At 34.4% G+C, this 25,611-nt stretch overlaps 1 protein-coding gene across 6 annotated transcripts in view; it reads left to right on the forward strand.

Annotated features, from left to right (window-relative positions):
* The first annotated feature begins 1,748 nt into the window (after nucleotides 1-1,748).
* Nucleotides 1,749-25,611, forward strand: part of LOC145667097 (stress-induced-phosphoprotein 1-like) — a 36,821-nt gene continuing 12,958 nt past the window's right edge. For 2 of the 6 annotated variants that reach the window (XM_081734828.1, XM_081734832.1), the window contains exons 1-6: nucleotides 1,751-2,041; nucleotides 7,918-8,095; nucleotides 8,880-8,970; nucleotides 12,964-13,128; nucleotides 16,458-16,576; nucleotides 20,258-20,347. In XM_081734828.1, the coding sequence (XP_081590954.1) occupies nucleotides 2,017-2,041; nucleotides 7,918-8,095; nucleotides 8,880-8,970; nucleotides 12,964-13,128; nucleotides 16,458-16,576; nucleotides 20,258-20,347 (668 nt within the window). In that variant the 5' untranslated portion in view covers nucleotides 1,751-2,016. Of the gene's footprint in view, nucleotides 2,042-2,815; nucleotides 3,095-7,917; nucleotides 8,096-8,879; nucleotides 8,971-12,963; nucleotides 13,129-16,457; nucleotides 16,577-20,257; nucleotides 20,348-25,611 lie in introns of those variants that run through there. The other 4 variants (XM_081734831.1, XM_081734827.1, XM_081734829.1 and 1 more) reach the window with 4 other exon arrangements.

Genomic DNA, 25,611 nt, shown 5'->3' on the forward strand with positions numbered 1-25,611 from the left:
CCGTTTTGGTTTATTGATCATTTTGAAATAGAGTTGCTTTTGGTATCCTTACAATACGTACCGAAGATAATAACTGTTTATCCTTTTAATTTGCGGCCTCTGTTATACTTCCTACGTGCGAGAAAAGTGTCATCTACTTCCACGGTTTCGGGATCCTCCTATTTGTATGTTTTTAAAAAGAACATTTTCTTGATTTGGGCTCTTGGAAAGGACTAGCTCGGCAGAGTAATGCTCCCGGAAGTAGAAACGAGAAACACAGTTCTGATTGGTTGGCGTTATCCACTTCTTGTCACGTTGCATTAAAATAGCAGAAATCAAACACTTACTGCTGTCGGCCTCTGTGGCCGAGTGCGCTAGCGTTATATGCTAGTAACAAAATTCTTTTTGGCGTGAGTTCAAACCCGGCCCGAGGAAAGTTTTATTTTATATTTTTTTTACATTTTATAACACTTATTAAATTAAAATAATATGAAAATAGTACTTAAAAAAGTGATTTATTTACTTTTGTGCAGATAAGTAGTTGTAGTACTTATGCCCTTGTACTCCATGATATAGGGCTCGTTTTGTTCCCCTTGTACTTCATGATATCAATTTTGTAACCAACTTAAAAACAACTGGCTAGGATAGCGCGTAAAAAAGCTGGCTAGAGTAGCGCGCGGAAAAACGTACTTCCGGGAGTATTACTCTACCGAGCGGGTCGTCTCTTGGAAGAGGGGGTGAGGAAGTGTTCTAGAACTTTACCTCTTTTAGTTTCATGCTATAGAGCCATGTATTACACTGGTATAAAATAGTGAATTCAGCCCTTTTTGTTTCAATTTGGTACTATTTTTCAGCCCACTTCAGAGCTAGGATTGTGGCAACACTGCAGTCGTGGAATGATATCTTCAACAAGAAACTCAGGTATGTGCTTAAGAACTCTGCCAACTCCAAGAATGTCTCTGCGCGTAAATCGATTCACAAACCACATAACTAATCTGAAACATTAAAAATCAATCACACATTTGGGGCTTGTATCTTTTATTCACGCCTAGAATATCTTAGTTTAATTAATATGTATATCTCTTCTATCAGGAGTATAGGAGGGAGTTGGTTATGTTTAAGATACGAAACCTCTCGCAATGTACCTCAATTAGGATAAACCTTAAGCATAACCACAATTTATATCATATATATATATATATATATATATATATATATATATATATATATATATATATATATATATATATATATATATATATATATATATATATATATATATATATATATATATATATATAAGTGAACTACTAATGATGGAATAATTATTATGATGATTATTATGTTTAATCGTACTGGTAGAAGTAGAAAGTCAACTCCACTAACTCAAGTAACCCCATTTAATTCACAATTTTTTATGTAAATCTAATCGAGATTTATAAGTATTTTTTGTTGTAAACGTCCTCCTCAACTTTCATATGCCAGAGACGCCTATGTATTTCTAATTAGTCTTTATTTTCTATTCTTGATAACCTTCATCACACTTTCCGAGTTAATTAAGCTAACAGTATAAACACATACAGTTTCTTGTCATCTTCTATATCCCTTCCAGTGGTCGAAAAAATGCTTTTAACCGTTATATAGTTAGATTTTTATAACATTTAGACTAATATGACTGTTTGCATCACGAATAAACTTCTGAAGGAAATGTTTGTTTATCATTTATATAAGTGAAAATTGGCAACTACGCTCCATAAGGGAAATTACTGAAATGCAAATGAATTCAGTACACGTATTTCTATATGGAAAGAACTAGAATAAAAGCCGTAGTAGACGATTTACTGTTTTGCCAAATGTCTTCTTTTTAACCAAAAATGAGTCAATTTGCTTAAACTAGTGCTTAAACTTATTTACACCTTATCACAGAAGAGTCGACCAAACAAAACAATTGTGCGAGTTCCTTTGTTTTCTTGTCAAAGTATCAGACAATATTGTACTGTGAATTCTTTGTACTAAAGAAGAAACTTCGAATACAAGATGTCTGGGACTGCTGCCCAACCGTGTAAGTTATTCAAGTGTTTTTCGAGATTCTGCGATAATTTTAGATCTCAGCCTAAAGCAACAATATTAAACTAATTTCTGACATTCACTCAACTAATCATGTTAAGATTATTCCATCCGATGTGTTTCTGCTTTAGAAAATCACGCTTAAAAATCTGATATTTAAGTAATGTTCAGCATTTAATCTTTTCATACTCGGAAGTTGATAAATCCAATTTATAATTTAAATAATAAAATGTGCAATGTTTATTATTCTCTTCTGCAGTGCTGAGATCTCATATTCCATCATGTACATTATATTATTTGGTATACAAATGTACATTTATGCCCTGTAGATCTAGAAAGATTGATAGAAGTGCAAATGAATGATAATATAATTGTTGGAGAATAAAACGAAAGAATCCCGATAAAACATACCAAAACTAAGTTGTTCAAGAAATCATTTCGTTAGGATGATGATTAGAATATTGCCTATTATCTTAATAGTTGTCCATTTATTACAACAATATGAACTTGCCAATAAATAAACGAAAATGCTGGACCTCATTGATTTTGTTCCAATTAAAACTACATTCCCTATTTGACGAAACCGCAGGTACAATGTAAAACATCTGTAATGAAGTTTGCAGAAGTGAAATTCTTCCGTATATATATATGAAATGCTAAATAAACTGTATATAATTTTGTGTAAATATAAATTGGTCCTGTTCAGTTCAAACAATTTGTGTTCTAAAAGGTCATTCAGAGGAACTATTATTTATCCAATAGACAATTTTGAGTTGGGATTGTTGGCAACACTGTACCATATTCAAGCAACACGTCAGTTTAAGGTTATAAATTTGAGGTGTGTGCTATTATTTAAAAAGGCCTTATTTGAAGTGTATGAACTAAAAACATCAGTACAAACTTAATAATTCGTAATCTATATTCAGAGACTGTTCAAACTGTAGTTTGTAGCTTCATGACATTGTTTGTGGTGAATAATCGCTGGCAAGAAATAGGCACCAAAGAGCTCAAATTTCCGCTCGTCAAAGTTCTAGTTCTGGTTAGAAAGGTAAATTCATTTATTTTTGATGTGACAGTATATTTGCTCAAGTTCGAAAGTTTCCAAAATTGTGTTCTATAGTATTTCAAGTAATATTAATATGTGTATATTATTTCATGTGGAATAATTGAAATAGAAAGAACCGAAAAAAAAAAGTTAAAACAAGGGTAAATATAAACACCACTGCCAGTCTGAAACACGTGATAGGTATCACTGTTGGTTTAGAGTAAATATCATTTTATATTCTTTTACATTCAGTAACTGAAATAGGAAGGATTAAAAAACGTTAAGTAAGAACTAAAGCAATATAAAAATCGTGCAGATAAAGTTTTGACTCAAGATTCGAAGTAATCGTTGAAAAATTAATTATATTTTTTTCACAACCTGTACTAGGTGGCCTCAAGAAAGCGCGAATACTATCTAACCGAGGCTACTGTTTAGCAGAAAGGATCTAGCAATTGTTTCTAAAAAGAATTCCAATTTCGGGAATTTCTGTTCACATTAGGTTAGGTTAGTTTATATTTTTTCATGCATAATTAAAAAAAAAAAATAGAATTTCGCTAATTTCTACTAATAGTAGGTTAGTTACGGTTAGCTTAGGTTAGTTTAGATTAAATTAGGTTATATTTGGTTACGTTATGTTAGGTCTAAGTACTTGCATTATTTATTTCTCCTGTAAATTTTATGTTTTTACGTGCTTCTGGACCCCTTCTGCTAACCATAACCCCTAACTGAATTAGAACAGGGCGAAGCTCATGAGCTCGTAGGATACCGTGGGGATGCGTCCGAAGGGAGCAGGCGCGTCAGCGATGGGGTGTATATGCGTATTTGAAGGTAGTGAAACCAAGTAAATTTTGGCAATCATACGAGTTTCAGTAGCACTTGTCATTTCTTTACACTAGTAACGTTCCACTTGTGTAAATATAAAATAAGACAACATCTATATACTGTGCAGAACCGAAATATACCGCTGGTTGAAAATAGTGTCTAATACACTCATTTTTCATATTCACTCAATTTTTAATGGATCATTCCAGATCAAATCATCCGGCAAAATGTCTTTTTATAATCCGCCATTTCAGATTTTCATGAAATTTCCGTCACTTGTTTCTAGTATAAGGGTATTAACTTGTTTGAAGTTTTTCCTTCTTAGACCAAATAGATTTAGAGTTAGTGGCGATCAAAGTTCGGGAAAATGGCACATGTACACAACTTCCGAGACTGCTTTGAGACTGTACTCAAGGTTTGTAGATTTCAAAAAAGAAATATTTTGTCAAGATACCAACTCCTGTCTTTGTTTTTAAAAAATAACGAATGTTACATTTTACTTTTTATGGAGCGAAAACATTGCATCACTAAACAGGAATTATTAAAGAAAGAATAGGTGTTTTCGGTGGTAATGTTTGACTTAAACGTAAAGCTTCTCTAAAGAGTTATGGGAGAAAAGGAGTAAAACTTTGGGTACATGTTAATATTGTTAATAAATATTACAAATTTATGAATTATTAAAATACAACTTACAATATATATGATTGAGCTGTGGTGTGAGGGATGATGTGTCCCAAAGATGGCTCCCAAACCAGGACAGGAGGGTCCCAAGTACACAAATGCAACATAACCGGTCACTTGCTTCGAGTTCACTCGAGCTGGGTTGTACCAAATAGAAAATTTATAAGTAAAATACGATGTGAAACATTTTTTGTGAAAGAATGAGAGCAGGGTTGGCTGGTTTAAACCAAGGTATTTTTAAACCTTGCTTTAAAATAGCTTTTTTTTTTTTTCTTTCTTCAAGAAATGACAAATGTTCGTTTGTATTCATAACATCTTTATGAACACACATTTGTGCGTTATCACGGTTCATTCTCGTATGTTATTCATATTGTATTCAGACCTAAATTCCCCATTCCTTACTCAGAGATTATACTTCAAAAGCAACTTCTTTTTATATAAATTTGTAGATGTTTCTTTTGTGATTTTTCTATAATTTATTATTATTGTTATGCAATTGCAATCAAACAAAAGTTCTAGATGCTGTTTCTTCTTGATAATGTTTCCTATTGATAAAATACGTCGAAATGTCGTACTTTTTTTTGGGGGGGGGAGGGGTCATACAAAATCCACTAGAGACATTTATTGAGATCAGAAATATCTTTGGTATCTATTTATGTATAAATGGGTCAGAGCCAATGTGAACTCAAATAATTCGTATCTTTATTTGCTTTTCGTACTAACATGCTAATTAAGTCGTTGTATTTCTTTAACTTGGCCTAATAAAAGTCGTAGTGAACTAGCTTGAACTAAATTAGTTCTTCTATACTCTGCAGTATTTTGAAATTATCCATATGTAATTCTGTATAATGGTTTCACTTGTGCAGTTGTTTATCTTCTTTTTTTTTTTTCGATAAAATCCATGGTTTTTGCCAACCCTGAATGAGGGTGTGGATATAATAATTAATGTCAGTGTACGCAAATTGAAATGAATTTTGAGTCATAGTGAAAGTATTGTAAGTGTCCTTTTCCACTATCCTTAAATAAGTAAATGCAAGGACTTTCTCAACTCATCCACTTACGTAATTTGAAAAAGAAGTGTTACATGTTCGACGGAAATTAATATCGCTGCTAAATTAGATATATGAGGTGCTCAATAATATGTAGCCTATATATGCAGTGTAGTTGACAATGTGGCCACCTTAAGGGTATTGTCTATATTAATTCAGACATCCTAGAGTTCCTATTATTTTAGACGTATGGGAAATTGGTACTTGGGACATTGTATAGAATAAACAATAGAACTCTTTATTCCAAGTAATAATTTCACCTAAAAATAAAGGTCTTCAATCCAAGTTATTATAAACAGAAACAGATTTCTATTAATATGCAATGGATCGCTACTCTCGGCTTATATATATTTAATATTGAGTTAATAAGTTCATGTAAAGAACAGTACCTTCAGAAACAGTTTCAAATCCTAGACTGTAGAATCAGTTATAGTTAGAGGTGTTTTTCCGATTAAGTTTCCACCGTGTGTCACATACTTTTAAATCTGCTATCAAAAAACGGTATGTGCGGCCAGAATTAGTTGTTGATGACGTCTCCAAAATTGTAAGAATATGAGAGAAAGGAATCCAGCGCACGTCCTCTCGAGTTGAACGCCAGGAGAATGAAGTACTTGGACCTGGCGGGTGCATGAGGTTAACACAGTAACCAACTACTCTGCGAAGGTAAGTTGAAATTTGTCAACATAGTAAATGTATATAAGGAAATCACTAACACAAAATGCCTGATTGATTCGCATATTTTGTGACTTACCTCCGTTTAGTCGTTTGTTTATGTGTAAAATGTTTTAATATCTATGATAATTAGGGCTGTTCCATATGTATAGTAATAAACATTATGAGAGATTTACGTTGTATTTGTAATAAAGCGTAAAATTACCTCTCTGTGTAAATTTCGCTGCGCGTTTGCCGTATTTACGAAAAAGGAACGTAGAATTTGATTATGAAAGTTTTGGAGATTTCCTTTTTCTAGTTATAAGTTGCTTATTTCTGATTTTTTTAAAAAAATCTTTTCGAAAATACGTGTTTTTGTCTTCTGGAGAATGAATTACTTTGATATGACCGCAGAGGCATATCGCATCTTGTATGAATAGTAGATATTTATTGTATTTTGTGTTTCGTGGAGATAGTCATGCCTATTAACTTAGGGAGAATAGGAGCTGATTTACTAACGATGTGTATATTAGTGTTCTACCATCGCATTTTTGTTCGCTATCGACTTTAATAGCCCACTTGGATCAACAATGATAAACTTATAATCACTCATCATCGCACTTCTGTTACTAAGAATAATATCTACCATCCTACTTCAACTACTGCTGCTGATGTTGTTATGTATCATGTTATGAAATCTAACCTCACATAATCTACCTTTTTATTTTTTTCTGCTAATATTCATAAATTAAATAATAAGTATGGAAATTTTATACAAATTGAGATTCATCATAGAAGATACATACCGAAGTTGTCCATAGCTAAGAATTACATCAGAAATCCTTGATTATTTTTCTCCACCAAAAAGTAGTTTCTCCACCAAATCACTTAGTAGTGATTATGGTTCGTTATTTGCAACTAACGGCATAAAACTACAGTGCATAGAACACGAACCAACTTATGCTAGGTGACCACTAGAAAACACAAATGCTATCTAATCGAGTTAAGGCAGGAGCGCAGCAGGAGACCCGAGCCTTAGCGTGGTAGTGTGTCCGTAGTGAGCAGGCGCGTCAGCGATGGTGGGTATATGCATAAACGAGGTCGTTTACAATGACTCACTGTAAGTCACCACCGGCTCCAGAGCCGTCGATGGATTTAGGGGGAGATACTAAATGCCATCCGTGGCTAATGAGTATACACGGGTCAGAGAGTGCTAAGAACGATAGGACAAAATATAATTCTCGTAGTTGTTTATCTGATCCACCATGTTTGTTTCGGTGATGAAATTTCGTCCTGTTTTCAACTTCGTTCCTTTAGTTTCGTTTGTGCATTTACACATCAAACATTTTTAAACAGTGGATGGATGTATTGTCAGGATTACAGTTAATTTGATAAATGAAGTCAAAATTATAGTCTTGTGGGTCCCGAGGTTTTTAATGGCAATTTTAGTTGAAACTTACACCATATCCTCTTGTCTTCAGCTTAAGAAGAGGAACTTTAAACTTGACGTATATATTGAAATAATAAATGAAAAGGAGAGAATGAGCAGTAATATTAATCGAATAAAATATAATATTGGTATTAAAATTTATTTGTATGTGAAATAATTTCGTAATCTTTCAGTTTACAGCTCGATGGAGGCAGTGGAGGAGCTGGGAGAAAAAGCGTACCAGAAGGCTATGCTAGGGGACTATGATACAGCTATTAAAATTTTGAATGGAGCGATCAGAAAGTTTCCTAAAGAAAGACGGTTCTGGAATAACCGTAGTTACTGTTTTCATCAGCTAAAACAATATAAAAGGTGAGGTAGACCTTTTCGTGCAATACAAAAACTATTTCTGCTGTAACTTTTATTCTTGATTTGTACCGTAACTGCTCATATATTTTAATTCTAAGGCTATAGTTAGTCGCAAGTTATACATTGTTTCTTTTAGCATACTTCAGGTCAGATCGTAGAAAAATAAGCCAAAAGAGAAAAAATACTTAGGTAGAACACACACAACATTAAATATAATTCACTGCATAGGAAACGTAATGATTATCATTATTTGAGAATAGCAAATAAAACTATCTGGTCGTACGCATTAGCACTTGTTTGATTAAAAAATCTCGTACCTTTCGATCCAGTTAAGGTAATTTCGTATATACTTGTTACAATATACGCTGCTATTTTCTTCAGTATCCGTATCTCATTATATAGTGGATTTTCACAAAGAATCTGTATGTCCTGAAGGAATTAGGTGTAAATCACCATAAATATAAATTTGCAAAGTACACAGAGAAACTATTATAGATATTTTGACTGAAAATTGTGGCAAATTGTATCATTCACCCAGAAGAATGTGGGGAACGCTTCGAATATCCACCAAACAAACTAAACATTCATGTTGTCATTACTCAAACACTTGCTTCGTTTATAATGGATTAATTTTCTGTAATAATAATAATAATAAATTCTTGCTATTTGATGGCGCAATTCAGGTGTATCGATACTCCAGGATATTACTTCTGTAAGTGTCTGTCAGAGCAGCTATTGTTAGTGTCTATATGTGGAGTATTATATGTTAATGTAAATATCATTTCAGTGCCTTGGATGACGCAGAACATATGGTACTTCACTTTCCAACATACACCAAATCCTATTATAGGAAAGCTCAAGCTTTAATTGCTTTAAGGGTAAGTTTATCGTATCTTTCTACCAGTTATTTTATTTCGTCTTAAGTTGTTTAATTAGTACCACGTATCGTGCTTGTTAGGCTACAAGGAAAGTTTGTGACATAATAGTAAACTTTCGCCTTCACTGTGTAATCAGACTCTTGTCTATAATTAAATTAAATGTAAACGATTGAAATTACTCTAAAATGACTGAAAATGCAGAAACTTCAATTTTGAATAAGTATGACAGACCTCATTCCCTGGTCTATGTAGCATGGGACAAGTTAACCCTTAATCTAATTAGTGCGTGGGGGTCCCCGATTCGATCCCAGCTCGCGCCGTGTGGACTTTGTGGTGGACAAACACCGTGCTCGTGGGTTTTTTCGTGGTTCTCCCGTTTCCTCCCACTTTCTTCATTCCACCATTTCACTCATCTCTCATCATCACCGTCTCCTTTATCCTAACTGGCATAATTGTGGGACGTAAAACTTAAAAATTTCATTTAATTTTTTCCTTAATCTAATTAGATTTATGAGAACGAGTAAATGAGCATTAATTAATTTACTTAAGCTTTATTCTCACACAGTGAAAGACTGTTCATTGAGAGAATCCAGTTAATGTAAATTTCAACAAAGGAAATTTATTAGTTTAGCAAGATATGTGTGTGTGTTGATTTTGGTTGTAATTTCGTGTTGAAATATTGAATGGAGAATTGCACAGTCACGATTTAATGTTTAGCGAAGTTAGCTGTATATATTTACTATAACATACACTGAAAACAGAGTTGGAGACCTGTCTAGGGCGATTCTACGTCTACAGCAGTCATCGTTTCTAGTCGTGATGGTGAAGATACGGTGTCTTTTTACCCTAAGTAGATGGCTGTCTTTTGGTTATCACTGGCATCTTTTTCAGGTGGTGGAGGAAGAATAATATAATTATCCTGAGGGGCTTTTTTTTAATAATAATAATAATCCTAGCGGGTTGGTTTAGTGAGCTTGTAGTACACTAAAAATCCCACTCAAGTGAAGTGGAGCTTATAATTGTGAATCAAATGTTCTAATGCAACACGAAGATGCGCATTTGGTGTTCGATGTATGCAAATTATTTGAATAAATTGTTTAAAGTAATTGGGCATTAGCTGTATCACATGGCTTTACTGTTTAGAGCTGAAACAGTCTATGTGAATCAAGTGTGATTCAGCAGTTTTACCATCGTTTTGAATGTATCAATAAATATGTCTATCCTTGTATCGAAACGCAATAAGGCCTTTTTTTTTTTTTTTTTTTTTTTTTCATTAATTTTTACACCGACTAAAATTTAGACCCGTCAGGACAAAGTATATATTTGGCGAACTTACACGCGATATGTTAGCGAATACTGGTTGTCAGGCTCTCTCTTATTCAATAATAAAAGGAAAGAAGAGGAAATGCGAATTATATATGCAGGAAGTATAAAGGAAATTAATATAAAAAAAAAAAACCTTCTCTGATGGCATCCAGCTTACCTGTTTATCGTTATTCCATACTCCTGCATTTTGTATGCTTTTATTGATTATAATGAAAAAGTAAACCTTAAATTGAACATGTTATTTGAAGAAAGGAAATATTTCAGTGTTTGCGAAAATGAGATTTTATAACCACTATCTATTAATTTAAAAGACGCATCTATTGCATTGAGGAATAAATAAACTTTTCAATCATACGGTTTTCTGAAATATTAAATGGCATAATACAAATTGAAAGAAGAAAAATATTGTGGCCAACACGTGGTTATTTTTAATTTCTCAAAATCAGCTAAACTGAATGTTTTCTTTCTTCAAATGGTACATGTAATTAAATGACAACATGCAAAAGAAACGCGAAATGTCTTCTTATCCACAGTATTGAGTGAATTTTGAAAAATTGTTAGAGCAAGCTTCTTGTAGTACTTGGAAACATGGAGATTACAATTCCATAAATTGTTTTCCTTTTCTTTTTCTCTTTTAAGAAATAAATCGTAATAACTTTTTAAAATCCTTGAATTAATGCAAAGGGTTGTAACGTACCCTTTTATGGTACCTCACATTATTGTTATTATTTCCTTTGTTTGTTGGAATGGTCCCCGTTTAGTAGAATCGTGCCATTCGTTCTAATACGTGTTCGATTTGATTTTGTTTTTGAATGTTGGTTATTAATGTTTATTTATTGAAATGTTAAGGATAATATAATGCAAACCTCTAGATATCTGCACACTATAATTACAAGTAATACTACGCTTGGATCAAAATTAATTATGAATGTGATTTTTAACATTATATCAAATTCTTCTAAATTTTCTACATAAATTCTATTACGGTGACTCAGTGATATTCTCTGTTTTCAGTCTACTCTCGTGTTTTCCGTCTAGAGAGCTCCTCCGTGGCTAAGCGGTTAGCGTACGCGCCTTTGGCGTGGGAGACCCGGGTTCGATTCCCGGCGGGAGCTCATGTGGTTCGGATTCCACGTTAATCAGTAGGTCCGCGTCTCATATAGCCCCGCTGCGGAAAGGGACGCTAAACTAAAAAATCAACTCAACTGTTTTCCGTCTACTCCGTTCTCATTCCACCAGTTACTTCATAATCATTTACTTTCCTGCCTTCGGTGCGAGCGGTCCCGGGTTCGATTCTCGGTTGGGTCACTCGGTCGAAAAAGTGTAACACGCTTTTTCAGGCCAGCCACCTTGAATGAGGTTTTCCTGGGTTTTCCTCATTCACACCAGGCAAATGCCGGGGTGATACCTAACTTATAGGTCCCAAGCCGCTTCCTTCCTTCCCTTTCCCCGGATTGTGTGCTCGCCGAGGGTCGTCATCCCTCAAATCGTGAAGGGCTAAATGGCCTTAGATGCCGAAAGCCCAGAAATCTAAACCCTAAATCCCTAAATCTTTCACTTTCCATAATTATCCATCTCCTTTAGCATAAAAGATTATAGCGTGAGGCGTAACACAACAAATTATACAGTATTTTTTAATTAATGTAATATAACATGTTTCAACGTCTGCAAGATGAATTAATGTAACTATTAACTAATGTAATAAATATTAGCACATGAATTTACCTTCGCATTCTGCTGTCATTGTGTACTACTGTCGTGTTCTGTTGAAACTTAGTAATATGTTATGATTTAGTATATTATAAACATGAATAACATGGACGAGCTAAATAAAATAAGTATAATTGTAAATAATTTTGTGAATGAATAGATGCAAATATTTAAAATAAAAGATGGTCGAATATACATGCAGAGGTAAACAAAAGTATATGAATTTCCCGTAATTCAAATATTAATATGAATTTATTATTAAAATTAAGTTTAAAAACTTTTTATTTTTTATTTTATTTTGTTGTATTTATTCTTTTATTTTTACAAAATAGAGAATTCCACAACCAAACTAAATGCTATTCGAAAACCAACATTTTTGTGCTTATCAAAATAGTTAATTTAATGAGTAATCAATCTCATTAATGCGTGGCTTAACAAAGTGAAGTTAGTATGGTACAAAATGCAATTTTAATTAAAACGTGGTAGAGAGAACTGCCGCTTCTTAACATTCTCTGCTCTAAGAAAGAATCACACTTTTATTATTATTATTATTATTATTATTATTATTATTATTATTATTATTATTATTATTATTATTATTATTATTATTATTAATCTGAAGAAACAGAGCTGAAAGCCGACTGAATCCTGATTTCTGTATTACTACATTTTTCCAAGTTTGAGATTATATAGCTAATTCCTCGATATCTCCAAACACATGGCTAATAATATAAAGACAGCTATTTTCTCTTGTAGTGAAATGTGTTTGTAAATATACATGGTTCATTTCTACATTTAATTTGTTTCCGTCTTGGAAATTTCAAAATAAACCTTTGTTTTTCCATTTTGTTTTTACTTGCCTATGATATTGAGTTCTATTTTATTTTTCATTTTAAAAAAAAATCCAAGTTTTCTTTTTTTGAATTAAAGAGCACGACTTTACTTTTCTGTTTTCAGAAGTACGATGAAGCTGCGTCCTCGTTGAGGTCTCTTCTCGAAAAAGATGAAACTTGCGAAGAAGCTCGAAATCTTCTTTTCGAAGTTGAAGTACAGATGCTGATGAAGGAAGGCTATGATCGGAATAAGGCTGAGAAGGCTTTAGGGAGATCAGGCGCACTTAAGGTAATTGAAATACAAGTGTGGATTAGTATAGTATTAGTGTGCTTAGATACAAAGGATAAATACCTTTCTCAGTGTTCTCCCGTTTCCTCCTACTTTCTTCATTCGACGATTTCATTCATTCTCATCATCACCGTCTCCTTTAGCCTATATAAAGAATAACCATGGGACGTGACACTGAAAAAAAAAAGTTCTCATTCTCTACTTAATTTGGGAGAACTTCAAATCCGTTATCTATCCTAATGTAATATTTTGTACTTAATTTGGGTTCTTATTCTTTCAATAGTGTTAATGCTTTCACTGTTTAAATCTCTACACTTCTAGCTATCAAAAAGCTTTGTCGTATCTTAGCGGTTACACGGTTAAATTCGATTGGTCAATTGATGTGGAGTTAATTTCCCTTTTCGTTACCAAGGCTGTAGCTGCAGCTGTACCACTGTTTAACGTAGGATCCGAAAATATTTTTGAATGACGCGTTTTAAAGTAAGTACCGCTTCCTTCATCTATTGGCAGGCCAGGTGCATCTGTGGGAACATTGACAATGTATTAGTTCTTGTTGAGAGGGTATGAAAATGGTTAAAGACTGTCCGACTGTGCGGTGAGGTCTGTGATTCGTTTCTTAAACAAAACACAAAACTTGATGGCTACTGTCTGCTCCATTTTACTATCAATGATGAACAAAGAAAACACAGTTCACTGAAATTACTGTAACTCACAAAATTCGGAACATAAATTCGTGAATTCTTCACACAGTGCCCAACACATTCGGTACTAAAAGTTACACACAATAACTGTTTGGTGGTTATCTTACAGTGTTGCCAGTCTTGAAATTTAGTAGACACACTATGTATTATTATTATTATTTCTTTGTGCTAAATATTTAACAAAATATCACTGTAGTTGAAATCGATAGTTCAAGCTAGCACAAAAATGTATTCATGATGGATACAGATTTCTCACCTACATCATTGTCCCATACAATTTACTTTTGCCTTAAGCCCCACAAATCGAAAGAATGTCCTTGTGAATAGGCATGATCAAGGAACAATGGGCGAAAAACCGAGCTGTTATTGAATATCTTTGACCGATCTGAAGAAATGCTTTTGATATGTGTCAGTCGTTGAAGAATCGTGCAGCTCCTAATGGTACTGTGAGAAATTCGGTTGTAGATTTCCAAAAGTGACATACGTTCATTGACGATAAGCTTCGCTCCAGTGCACCTTCAACAATACTGATCCAGAAAACATTGATGTCATTCATGGCATGGTATTGCAGAATCGAAGACATTTGGTGAGTTATAGAAACAATTGACATTTCATATAAGAGGTTACAACACCCTCTGATGAAGTGCTGAACACACAAATCTGTAGCAGAGCATGAGGAAAATATTGGCGAGGCAGGTTCCCAGATGTCTGAGTGCTGAACATATTCGGCAGCGTGTTCGTGTTTTTTACAGGTATACTTCTTCCCCTCTCCTCTCGGAGTTGAAATATTGCCCCGCATCGGAGCTAAGATATATTAAATAGTGTCTGACTCCAACTCATTTCGATTTCCTCCCGAGCAAACTTTTCTATAAGAAAACGTGAACGAGTGCTCGCTTATGAGCACAGCATTTATCTTTATGAATAGATTAAAATCAGATTTTAATAAAATTCAGGATATGACTTTACAGCCACCACTTTTAATCAGGCAAAACAGGTTTGAAAGCAGTAGAAAACATATCTCATGTGAGACATGGCCGGTGTTTTATAGAACTCAGAGCGTTCTTATGATGGACACTCTAGCAAGCAGTGAGACGTCACTGGATTAAACTATTGAAAACTTTAAGACATTTAAGTGAAAGAAAAAAATGAGATCGCTGTGGAAGACTGTCTGAAATTGTACTGATAATGCAGCAAAACAACAGAACAACAAACTGAGAAGAAATAAAGTATCTTACCAAATTTAGTATCATCAAACCTTTTCTATTCTCTATCTTAAGAATAATAATGAACTACGTTCTAGTAATGGTGGAGTTATTACGGCTAATAGTGATTTCCTGAACCTAGAACTCCGGATTTATTTTCAGATTTACGAAAATCTTAAGGATCGATGTAAGAAATGATTTGCATTAAGGAGAAATCGCATTGGGATATATATATATAGAAAAGGTTTTCCGCCTGTGCGACTTCTTATTTTTGGATAGGTTAGAAAGTTGTCAATCACTCCCATGTAATACATATACTATAAAACTGTACGACAAGAATAACTGAAAGTTACAAAATATAAATAAATAAAATCACCCAGTGAGATTCGAACCAAGTTCAAAAGTATTGAATCACCATAAAGTGAAATAACACCCATAGTTATCGAAACAACTACAAAGCTTTCCTCCAATTGTATGGATAGATAACGAACATCTCAACAACTTTTACGATTTTTGTGGCCAAAAAGCTTGTGTGTTTTACTACAAAACAAAATTTCTGCATTTGTCAAGGTACTATTTTCTAAAAATATCCTTAGATTAAGTAACAAAAGAGAAGCTGAACATCTCAAACAGGAAACTGTGAGCTGTGTTTGGAAATTTCGTTATTTATTTATTTATTTTCTTATGATTTCCCTCCTATTCAAATGTGTTGTTGCCAAACTGGCAATTTTAAGAAACTTAAAAAAATTCAAGGAGGAAATTAAATTTTGAACAAGTGTAGATATTGAACAAACTCCATGGCTCTGGATAAGTAGAGTAACAAATAAAACACAGTTCTGACCAGAGCAGAATGAAATATATTAAAAACTATACTTGCAATGTGTTACAGTTTCAAGGACCTAACGTCCTCTTCATCAGACACAAACACAAGATGTTTTGTGTCTGATGAAGAGGACGTTAGGTCCTTGAAACTGTAACACATTGTAAGTATAGTTTTTAATATATTTCATTCTGCTCTGGTCAGAACTGTGTTTTATTTATTAAGTGTGGATATATTTTAAGAAAGAAAATTTTGAGGAAAACAAAATCACCATGTTAAAATCATAAGCTCAAATGCACTTAAGCTCTTCGTTTTTGTGATATGTATTTCCAGTTTCTTTTTTGAGCTGCTTCTGTACCTAATTTCCAGTCGATATTATTAATTGCTCGTATATGGTTTGTTAAAGCAGTAGGTAGGTAATCAAACGGATGAATTGTTGGCGATCTCTCTTTTATTTATCACACTGTCTTGAAAAGTGAGGAAGCCCAAGTAAATTATTTTTGTTTATCAGCATTATAAGCTAGTAGCGATTTTAGTTAATATAAAGTGAACTTCAGTTTTCTCTGGGTGATGATTAAAAGTTTGTTTATTTATTTATTCCGTTAGTCAGCAATGCAGATGTTGAGAAGTGGCTCGGTTGATGATGGGGATGAAATTTATTATTCAGACGATGAAGAGAGGAACAGTACTGCAAATGGAAATGGAATTGACGATCCCCAGATGGAGTAAGTATTCAATACCTTCATAGCAGAATTTTCTTACTATCTGTTCCCGTGTCTTGTTTTCAGGTTATGTCGTGTCAGATCCATACTGAAATTAAATTTGTGTTACAACGATGTCCATTATAATAGCATAGAGGCATGTTATTTGTTGAGGTCTTTTATTCGATCTCTGTACCGGTCATATGGATTAGTAAGGCTTTTTCTTCGCTTTCTCGTGATCGCAGTAGAGACCAGACCTGAACTTGAATACAAATAAATAAAACTTGTAAAGATAATCTGAAAATAAAATATTTTGGTAGAGTGTTTCCGTCGTTTGGTGAAAAACCCGAGTTCATTGACTTATAAATATCGGTTATTGTTACTGAAGTGCTAGACCCTAGAATGTGAATAACTCATTTTCACAATTCAGTTTAGAATACATCATGATGAAGGGCATTCATACATTATGCCGCAAATATAGCTGAGAATTTACCTCTTCAGGTCCAGGCATGTAGTACATATTTTTTGTGTTATTTAGGCTAAATTTGACATAGATTCCAAAAATCGTCCTCATAATAAGTTTATCACTTCAATGGTATTTAACTATGGCGTGGGACAAATATGTTCCTGTGGTCAATAAAGATTTTTTTTTTTAAACAAATGAACATAAGCAATTATATCTATGACAAGTTTCTTTTAACCTCTTCATTCCTCTGATTTATAGTGTTAGCAGAGTAGCTGGTAAAAATTATACAAAACCAGAGGTTGATTTTCAAACTATTACAGAACAATTTGTATTTATATTCAGTTACATTGTCATCTTCGTAATCCATGAAGCTTTAACATACAGTACGTGAAAATTGAAACATTTTAAATCAAGTACAAATTTAGGACAGTTTAAAGAAACGGGACCAATATGTTCCCTGACGTGAAGAGGTTAAGATGCTTCCTACCGTCTCCCTCGGGTACTGGCTTTTGGAATAGGCCCTCAAGAAACAGTTGATGATAACCTGGTTCAGAGCTCACGTCCCGTTCAAGTGTATATTCATAATAATAGAAAATAATTGCCGTGTCGCGACAAAACGCTGTAACTTAAGTTACATTGTTTTGTCGCTATAAGCATTTTTGAATTTCCTGCCACCGATATTTATGTTCACCAGACCCAGCATTGAGCTGAGTCAAATACTTTTGAAAATATACCAAAGGAAATTTTGATGTAAGTAGGAAATTAGCCGGTCTGTAGCGACTTTACGGCTCTTTTTCTCAAAACTGCTCCGCCAAAGTTACAGCGTTTTGTTGCGACAGGGCAGATAAGTGATACGACATCGGTAGCCTCAGTGGTTCGGAAATTAAGGTTTGTCTGTATCTTATCTCTGCGTATATGTAAGTATATATATGACTGGCAAGCTGATAGTTCCATAAGTATTCGTATACACACAAATGAGAAAAAAAATTACCGTAAATAAATTCTATTTATTTTATTTATTTATTTATTTATATGATATCTCGAAATACATACAAATTCCAACTTGATAAAGCACGAATGCTTGAGTGAACAACACTGCACACGCACTTTTAAAATATGAAACACTTGATACAACAAACAACAAAAAATAAAAGAATATCGAGATATACGTATGGAAAATAAATAAACTTAGAGTATAACCGTTAACACACAATTATTCCTCATGTCACATACACTAGAACACTATTCACTTGGATGTTTGGCTTTCACTATTGAACGGGGTAGTAAATACTGGGATTGGGTAGAACACACTAATTTCCAACAAAGTCTTGTTGCTTTAACAATAACGCACTTCGTAATTTGAATATTAAAATGCGTTTCGAGTTCACTTATTAATTGTATACTAGGGTCGTAACTTTTCAAATCTGTTAACATCTGATTGCGGTCATGTAGTAACGTTAGTCTATGTGCACTATATCATGCCTCTGGTTTGACATGAATAAGTGTGGCTGTTGCGTGCCTTCCTTTTCGAGTAACTGACGCGAACTTCTCGCTTCTACTGACATCCGGGAATATCCCAAAAGAACGCCTTTAGTTGGCAGTGTCTTTTAGAATTTGCTCCGAAAAAAAAAATTAAAAAAAAAAATATATATATATATTCATAATCAATGCAGATACAATTATGGTATAATAAGTAGTCCTGGCAATACGTCTTTTAGTCTCGCGGGAAAGTAAAATTTGTTGTCAAGGTGGAAAATGTTGCAGACGAACTTGAGAAATTCAGTCTGTAACTAATGGATATCTTACATGTGAGTCCAATGGAAAACAGTTTAATTGAAAAGAATACAGTTTGGCAATTCTGAAGAGCAAGCTTTTCACCTGCATTTCGCACGGACAGTAAGTGTTATTCCCATCGGAGTTTAGATAACAAAGCGTCAGTGTGAAGAGCTTTGATCCTGGTCTTTCAGTTTAACAATTTCGTATTTAAAAAGGTTTCTAAACGCTGATAATCATTTTTCTGAAGTACTCTGCTAATGAGATAAACATTCAGTTCAATAAAGAATGGTTTCTTTGTATTATTCTCGGCGACATGTCTGGAGCATACCTGCGTGCAAACGTAGTTTCTCTGCTGCTATAAAGGGTCCAGAACGAAGGAAGAAAATAACTTTTTCATTTGAATAAAATATTAATTTTAAATAATGATTAAAAGTTGACGAAAATATACAGTTTGTCCAATAAGTGAGTTGTGTGGCCGACCTAAGACAAACTGATCATCACTACAGAACATATAAGGGTGTGTGCTTTGTATATATGAAACAAAACTAATTGAACGGATAGTCAGTCCTATCCTGAATGTGTTCCTGTGTTGAACAATATTTTCTTTAGATGGTTATCAGTATTTCAGGCAAAATTATCGATTACTTTTTTTTCGGGATTGCTTTTAAGCTTAAATTGTGTAGATGCTTGGCCAATCACTTCAGGAGCAACGAATCAATTATAAGAATCTTACAAGAGGAAGATTTCAAAAATAGCGAATAACAAAATTTGAGACATGTTATAGTTTAAGATTCATGCTCAGACAGCGACAAAATACAAACTAGATGATGATCACACAGCATCATAAACAGGTGACAGGCTTTCATCAGTTCTAGTAAAATAAATTTAAAAGTTGTTGTCTAAAGTTTATGGGGATATCCTTTTTTGAACATTATGGATAATGCTGTCAATTGGCATGCAATAACGTTAGATAGAGAAACAGTGAGGAGGGAAAAGGGAGTCCGCATTCCGGCAGCGCTGCACTAAATATCGCGTACTAGTGGCTACTGCTCATGTCGCTTTTCATCTGAAAAGAGCTGCAGTCATTTTTGTTCTAGATACTTGGAACAAAAGTGATCTCCAACAAGGACGTAAATTCACAAGAGTTCTTGAAGATACATTGGAAACAGTTCAACCATCTTCAATATGTCTCATAACATATACACCAACATAATTAAAAAGATTACGATCCAGAACTGAAGAACAAATTTTTTTGCTGTATCGTTCGATATTACGCCTTTTTTTTTTTTTTTGGGGGGGGGGTTGGTAGGTGGGAATTAATACAAAGTGTTTTTGGTCTTAAAAAGTCTTCAAAAATAATTTATTAGGTATAATGGGAAAATGTTAATTCTGTTAAGATCTGCTAATTTGTGTACTTTATTCTTTTGTTGTTATATGCATTTTTTTTCCTTCCTTTTTTTCAGTCCTTCCAATCCTATGGGTTATACATCTCTGTGGATAGGAAATGTTACGGAACAAGTGTCAGAAGACATGATTCGCAATATGTTTGTAAAGTAAGTTATTATTATTAGTATTACTCACTAATTAATACACACAGTTTTCTAAGAAGCGTTCAGTTAACTTTTTCACAGAAATTAGTAATACCTATCTTCCGTCACTTTCTCTTTTGTTGTACGTTGGAAAGACCAAATTAAACTGTTCATGTGGTTAGATCGGCAAGTTATATAAATGCAAGAAAATTGAGTGAAACAAGTATACGTACAAGTTGTAGGGTGTACGCAATCAGAATTTCGTGGGCGTGCGTCCGTACGAGAAAAAATACGTATCTCTTAGGTAAGAAAGGTATTATTAACAATGAATTGATAAATGGATGTATACTTACAATGAAAAGGTGACTTAAGATATGCAGGGTGTCTATCGGTCACGAAAGTCATGTAAAAGTCACGAAATCAGAAAATGGTGATGAAAGTCAAGAAATTTAGCCTTTGGGTCACGATTTTTTTTTTAACTGTGCGAATATAAGTAGAGACTGGAAAAAGTTTGTTCTATAAAACGTCAAAATTCACTGTCAAAACTGTCTATTGTCGGCTTTAGACGCTACCAAATCCCAAGCAAAGCACGTTCTATCGCATGTATGAGAATTCGGCCTAATTCACATTCAAGTTCGCTCTTCAGACTGATCTTAAGCTGGCATCATTGAGCAGTGGGGATGCAAATCGATTCGCATCGCCGAAACCATCAACACATCTAACCAGTTTATTCAACTGTCAGAAGATACCAACCTTTTATCACTCCAAGGAATAACCTTTGAAAGTAGAGATAAGGTAAAGATAAGTGTTGAATTATATAGGTACTGTTATTAGTTTTTGAATGTTACAAAATTTTATTTTTTGGTAAAAAAGAAGTCACGAAATTTCATTTTGGAATGTTAGTAGACACCCTGGATATGCCGTATGTGTTCTTGGGTGTAAATTGAAGGTATGTTTATTATTGAATCGTTGCCTTTCTGAGACCAAGTAGCCGAGTAGCTATTAGTTCGCTTTAAGTAGTCACATGTCATATTGAAGGCAAGTAGGGGAATAATTAATAGTAAATTTTGCACTATCTTTAATACGAGGAGCAATCAAAAAGTTCCCGGAATTTCGTTGTAACTATTTATTACCAAAATATACGTAATCACCTTCAAAATAGCCTGCTTGAGAACACACACGCATGTTCCATTGCTCCTGTCATTGCTGGAAACTACGCTGGAAGGTTTTTTAATGTTCCGAAGTTAAGTCGTTGCATTGCTTTGGATGTCTTCTACGGTGAAAAAATAGTTACCTTTAAGGTCGTTTTTGATCTTGGGGAAGAGCCAAAAATCCGGTGAGTAGGGAGACTGGTAGAGGAGGGAAATGTTCGTTTATGTGAGGCGCCAAACCAACGCTACGGCTGAACTTCGGATCATGCCAAAAAATGACTTTCAGTGTTGTTTCCAGCAATGACAGGAGCGAGTGTGTGTTCTCAAGAAGGCTATTTTGAAGACGATTAAGTGAATATGTACCTATATTGTGGTAATAAATAGTTACAACGAAATTCCGGGAAGTTTTTGACTTCCCCTCGTATATCTTGTAATATTAATTCGGTAATAATATATTCTGTAATAATATAGTTTCGCTAGTTCTTTTAACACCTTGAACAGATCTGGGTAACTTACAAGATACCTTTCAGTTCTCAAAATGTCATCTTCACTACTTTTAGCGTACATACAAAGTAGAAGAACGGAAAATCCTGATTTCTTTTTCTCCAGTGTGTCTTCCTGTAAAATATCTATATGGAAATGACAGATAGACACCTTTTCTTGAAAAGAAGTACGTTTGCCACTAACTTCTGAAAACCAATGTACTTATTATTATTTAACGTTCCACGATTGTGCTCCGAGGCTAAGAGAGACTGTCAACGATGATAATGAACGAAATGATAGAATGAAGAAAGTGGGAAGAAACGACGAACGTGGTGTTTCTCCACCATAAATCTCACTTGGCGAAAGGAGGGATGAAACCAGTTATCTCACTCACTAGAGGTGAGCGCTCACCACTGAGCCAGCGCGGCGCCCAACATAGTGATGATGTTTTGAGACTTATAATTATGGTTAAATTATGGAACGCAAATAGATTAGAAATGGGTTATATTTGCTTATCTATTTACAGTCTGTGCTTATTAAAAAAAAAAAAAAAAAAATTTGGTTGGTTGGTTGATTTTAACGTTAGTTGATATTAATGAGAAACGATCTTGTATTGTGTTTTGTTAGGCCCTGTTTGATGCAGATGAAATTCTGGGCATCATTTTACATGGACAGAATACAAACATAAGACATCGTCACAGAAAGCCAATCTTAATCATAACATTCAGTTAGGATAGGAAGTTGAAATTGCCTATATCAAGTGCTTAAAGTGTCCTTCATTAATAGGATCACGTCAATGAGTCTTATAAGGTTATGATAACAGGACGTACGTACGTTACTTCAGTAGAGCGCTTACATCTGGTGCTTGGGGTCCTTGGTTCGATCCCTGGCTAAGTAAGTTTGTGGTGGACAACATAGTATCCGTGGGTTTTCTCGAGGTAATCCCGTTTCCTCCCACTTTCTTATTCCACCAATTCTTCCATCATGATTCACTTGCTTTATACTTTGTGGTGGACAAACACCGTGTGCGTGGGTTTTCTCGGGGTTCTCCCGTTTCCTCCCACTTTCTTCATTCCACCATTTCATTCATTACTCATTATCACCGTCTCCTTTAGCCTAATCGGCATAACCGTGGGACGTAAAACTCAAAATTTCATTTCATTTTCACTTGCTTTATATTAATAGTCGTCTCCCTTAGCCCAAAAGTCTTAATCATAGGACGTTTCACTGAATTTTCTCGAACGTTACGTTAGCGGAAGTTATGATTTTTTTTTTTTTTTTTTTTTCAATAGACAGCTAGAGTGATTATGTCGGCCGAGTTTGTTAACCCTTAGTTTACGACGCCCGAACGCCCAGAATGCTTCATGGTACGGCGGGATATTTAAATGATTTTTAATAGTCTCTAGTATATGAAACAAAAACGTATAGCATCACTTCTATTGTGCACAGAGACATGAAGTAAAAAGTATGTTGTTGCCCAGGGTCTCTAATATAATTTTTGGTGGCATTTGACATACTTTGTCCGAATTCAGTGGTGCCAGAAGCGAGGGGGGGGGGGGGAAGCCACCTGTTTTTGATTTTGGTTTGTAGAAAATTGTCACTACAACCTTCCCAATGCAAAATCAGTTTGTTTCAGGTCGAAATGTGAAATAGTATTGTTACTATAATTTTTTTTCTGACACCTTGCAAACTGGAAAAAATGTGTGAAATTTACGTCATTATAATGTCTCGCAAATAATAATAAATAATTATGACGTTGATAAATGAGACCAAGTTGCGAAATCACCTTTATATTCTTGGGCAAGGTACCTACTACAGGGTGTGTATCAGTCACGAAATTTAGCTTTTGAGTAACGATTTTTTTTTTTTAAACTGTACAAATTTAAGTACGGACTGAATAATTTTGTCCTATAAAACGTCAAAATTCACTACCAAAAATGTATGTAATTGCCTTTAGATGCTACCAAATCGCAAGCAAATCACACTTCTATCGCATGCATGAAAACTCAGCCTAATTCGCACCCAAATTCGGTCTTAAGAATGTTACTGTTTTGTGAAAAGAAGGTCACGAAAAAGTCACGAAATTTCATTTTGGAATTTTAGTATACACCCTGTGCTATACATTTTGGTGGCATTTGAGATACTTTGTCCGAATTCAGTAGGGCTAGGGGGCAAAAGCCCAAAATTGTAGAAAAGAGTCATAGATTTGGGGGAAAGGCCCGCCAAATCCACCTGTTTTCGATTTGGTTTGTAGAAAATTGCCACTAGGAATGTAAATAAAGATCCCGAAAAAAAGGAAGGGCGGAGAGAAAAAATAGGCCTCTTTGTGTTCTTTTGCACTCACGCTAAAAACAAGTTTGGCACAGAACTCATATTATTTACAGGACAAAGAAACAGCCTCCGCCCACTAACGTTGGGTGACCGAATTCTATCATGAGTTCCCCTTCTGCTGCCTGCACATGTGTCTGCTGCTATCAGAGAGACAAAAAATAAATAAATAAAAACGCACATAAGATTTCTTCTGCATTTTAATTTTGAAGAAAAAGGGCATTTTTATTTATTATACAGAGCCGCAAATTGATAATTGACGGTTATCTTGTAGGCATGGGTGTTTCGAAGTATGAAGGACCCACATGGCGGAACGTCATATCACGTCAACTGTACTGTGCGATTTTCTTTTTTGTGTGATATGACGTCTCCCGGTTTCTAAGGGTTAATAGAATCAATTTGTTGAGATCTTCACGGGTAACGGTGGCTATCCATGCAATCTCGTGATCCTCTTTACTGTTATTAGCAGTTTATTTTCAGTGAGATTGCACGAAACATTGTACTATAGACGAAAGTTTCTTCTGTAGTCACAAACTCAGCCTTACCCGGTGTAGGTCGGAGGATCCACTTCAGAGCCAGTCCATGTAAACCTTATATTCGAGTTACGGGTAACTAGTGGAGTTGGAGGTACAGTGTTCGGGAAACGCTGTACAAATAACTCAGTCAACACGTTCATCCTTTGATAGTTTTCTGTTCATTGTAAACTTATTTAATTACAAATGTAGTAAGATTTAAATCGTTTATAAGATCACTACTTGGAAGTATATTTCTTTTTGTCAGTCAGCCTACTGGTGCTCTAGTCAGTTGAGAACTGAATAACTGCTAGTCTCAAGCTACTTACGGGTCACCCTGTATATGTGTGCACAACAACCTTAACACAGCATAACTTAAAAATTCAGAAAACTTAAAAGCACTGTTATAGTTGTCATAATTAATGATATCTACTGTAATGATACGTTTAGTTATTTAGATTCTGAAGAAAGGTAATGAAATGATAGCATAGGAATAAGGGAAGAAATTTAATAGCAATAATTCAAGAACCATGCACATTAATTCTACAATGGAGGAAATTGATGAAAATCCGCATTTCTTAAGGGATACGCATTGAAGAGGATGTTAGTTTGTCATTGAAACGTCTGCGTTGCTTTCCCAACTTATTCTGGTACTTTGGCAAGAGGGCTGGTCAATAAAGAATGAGAATGGTCATTACCTGTACTAATACTCCATATGTTGATGGTCTTTTTCAAAATAGTTCCCATGACATGTAATGGACTTGTCCCAATGTTTTTGCCACTCATTTAAGACATATTGGAAGCCATTTTTGGA

The sequence above is a fragment of the Thermobia domestica genome, chromosome 12 (genome assembly GCF_964235325.1).
Source record: "Thermobia domestica chromosome 12, izTheDome1.hap1.1, whole genome shotgun sequence".
NCBI classification, from domain to species: domain Eukaryota; kingdom Metazoa; phylum Arthropoda; class Insecta; order Zygentoma; family Lepismatidae; genus Thermobia; species Thermobia domestica.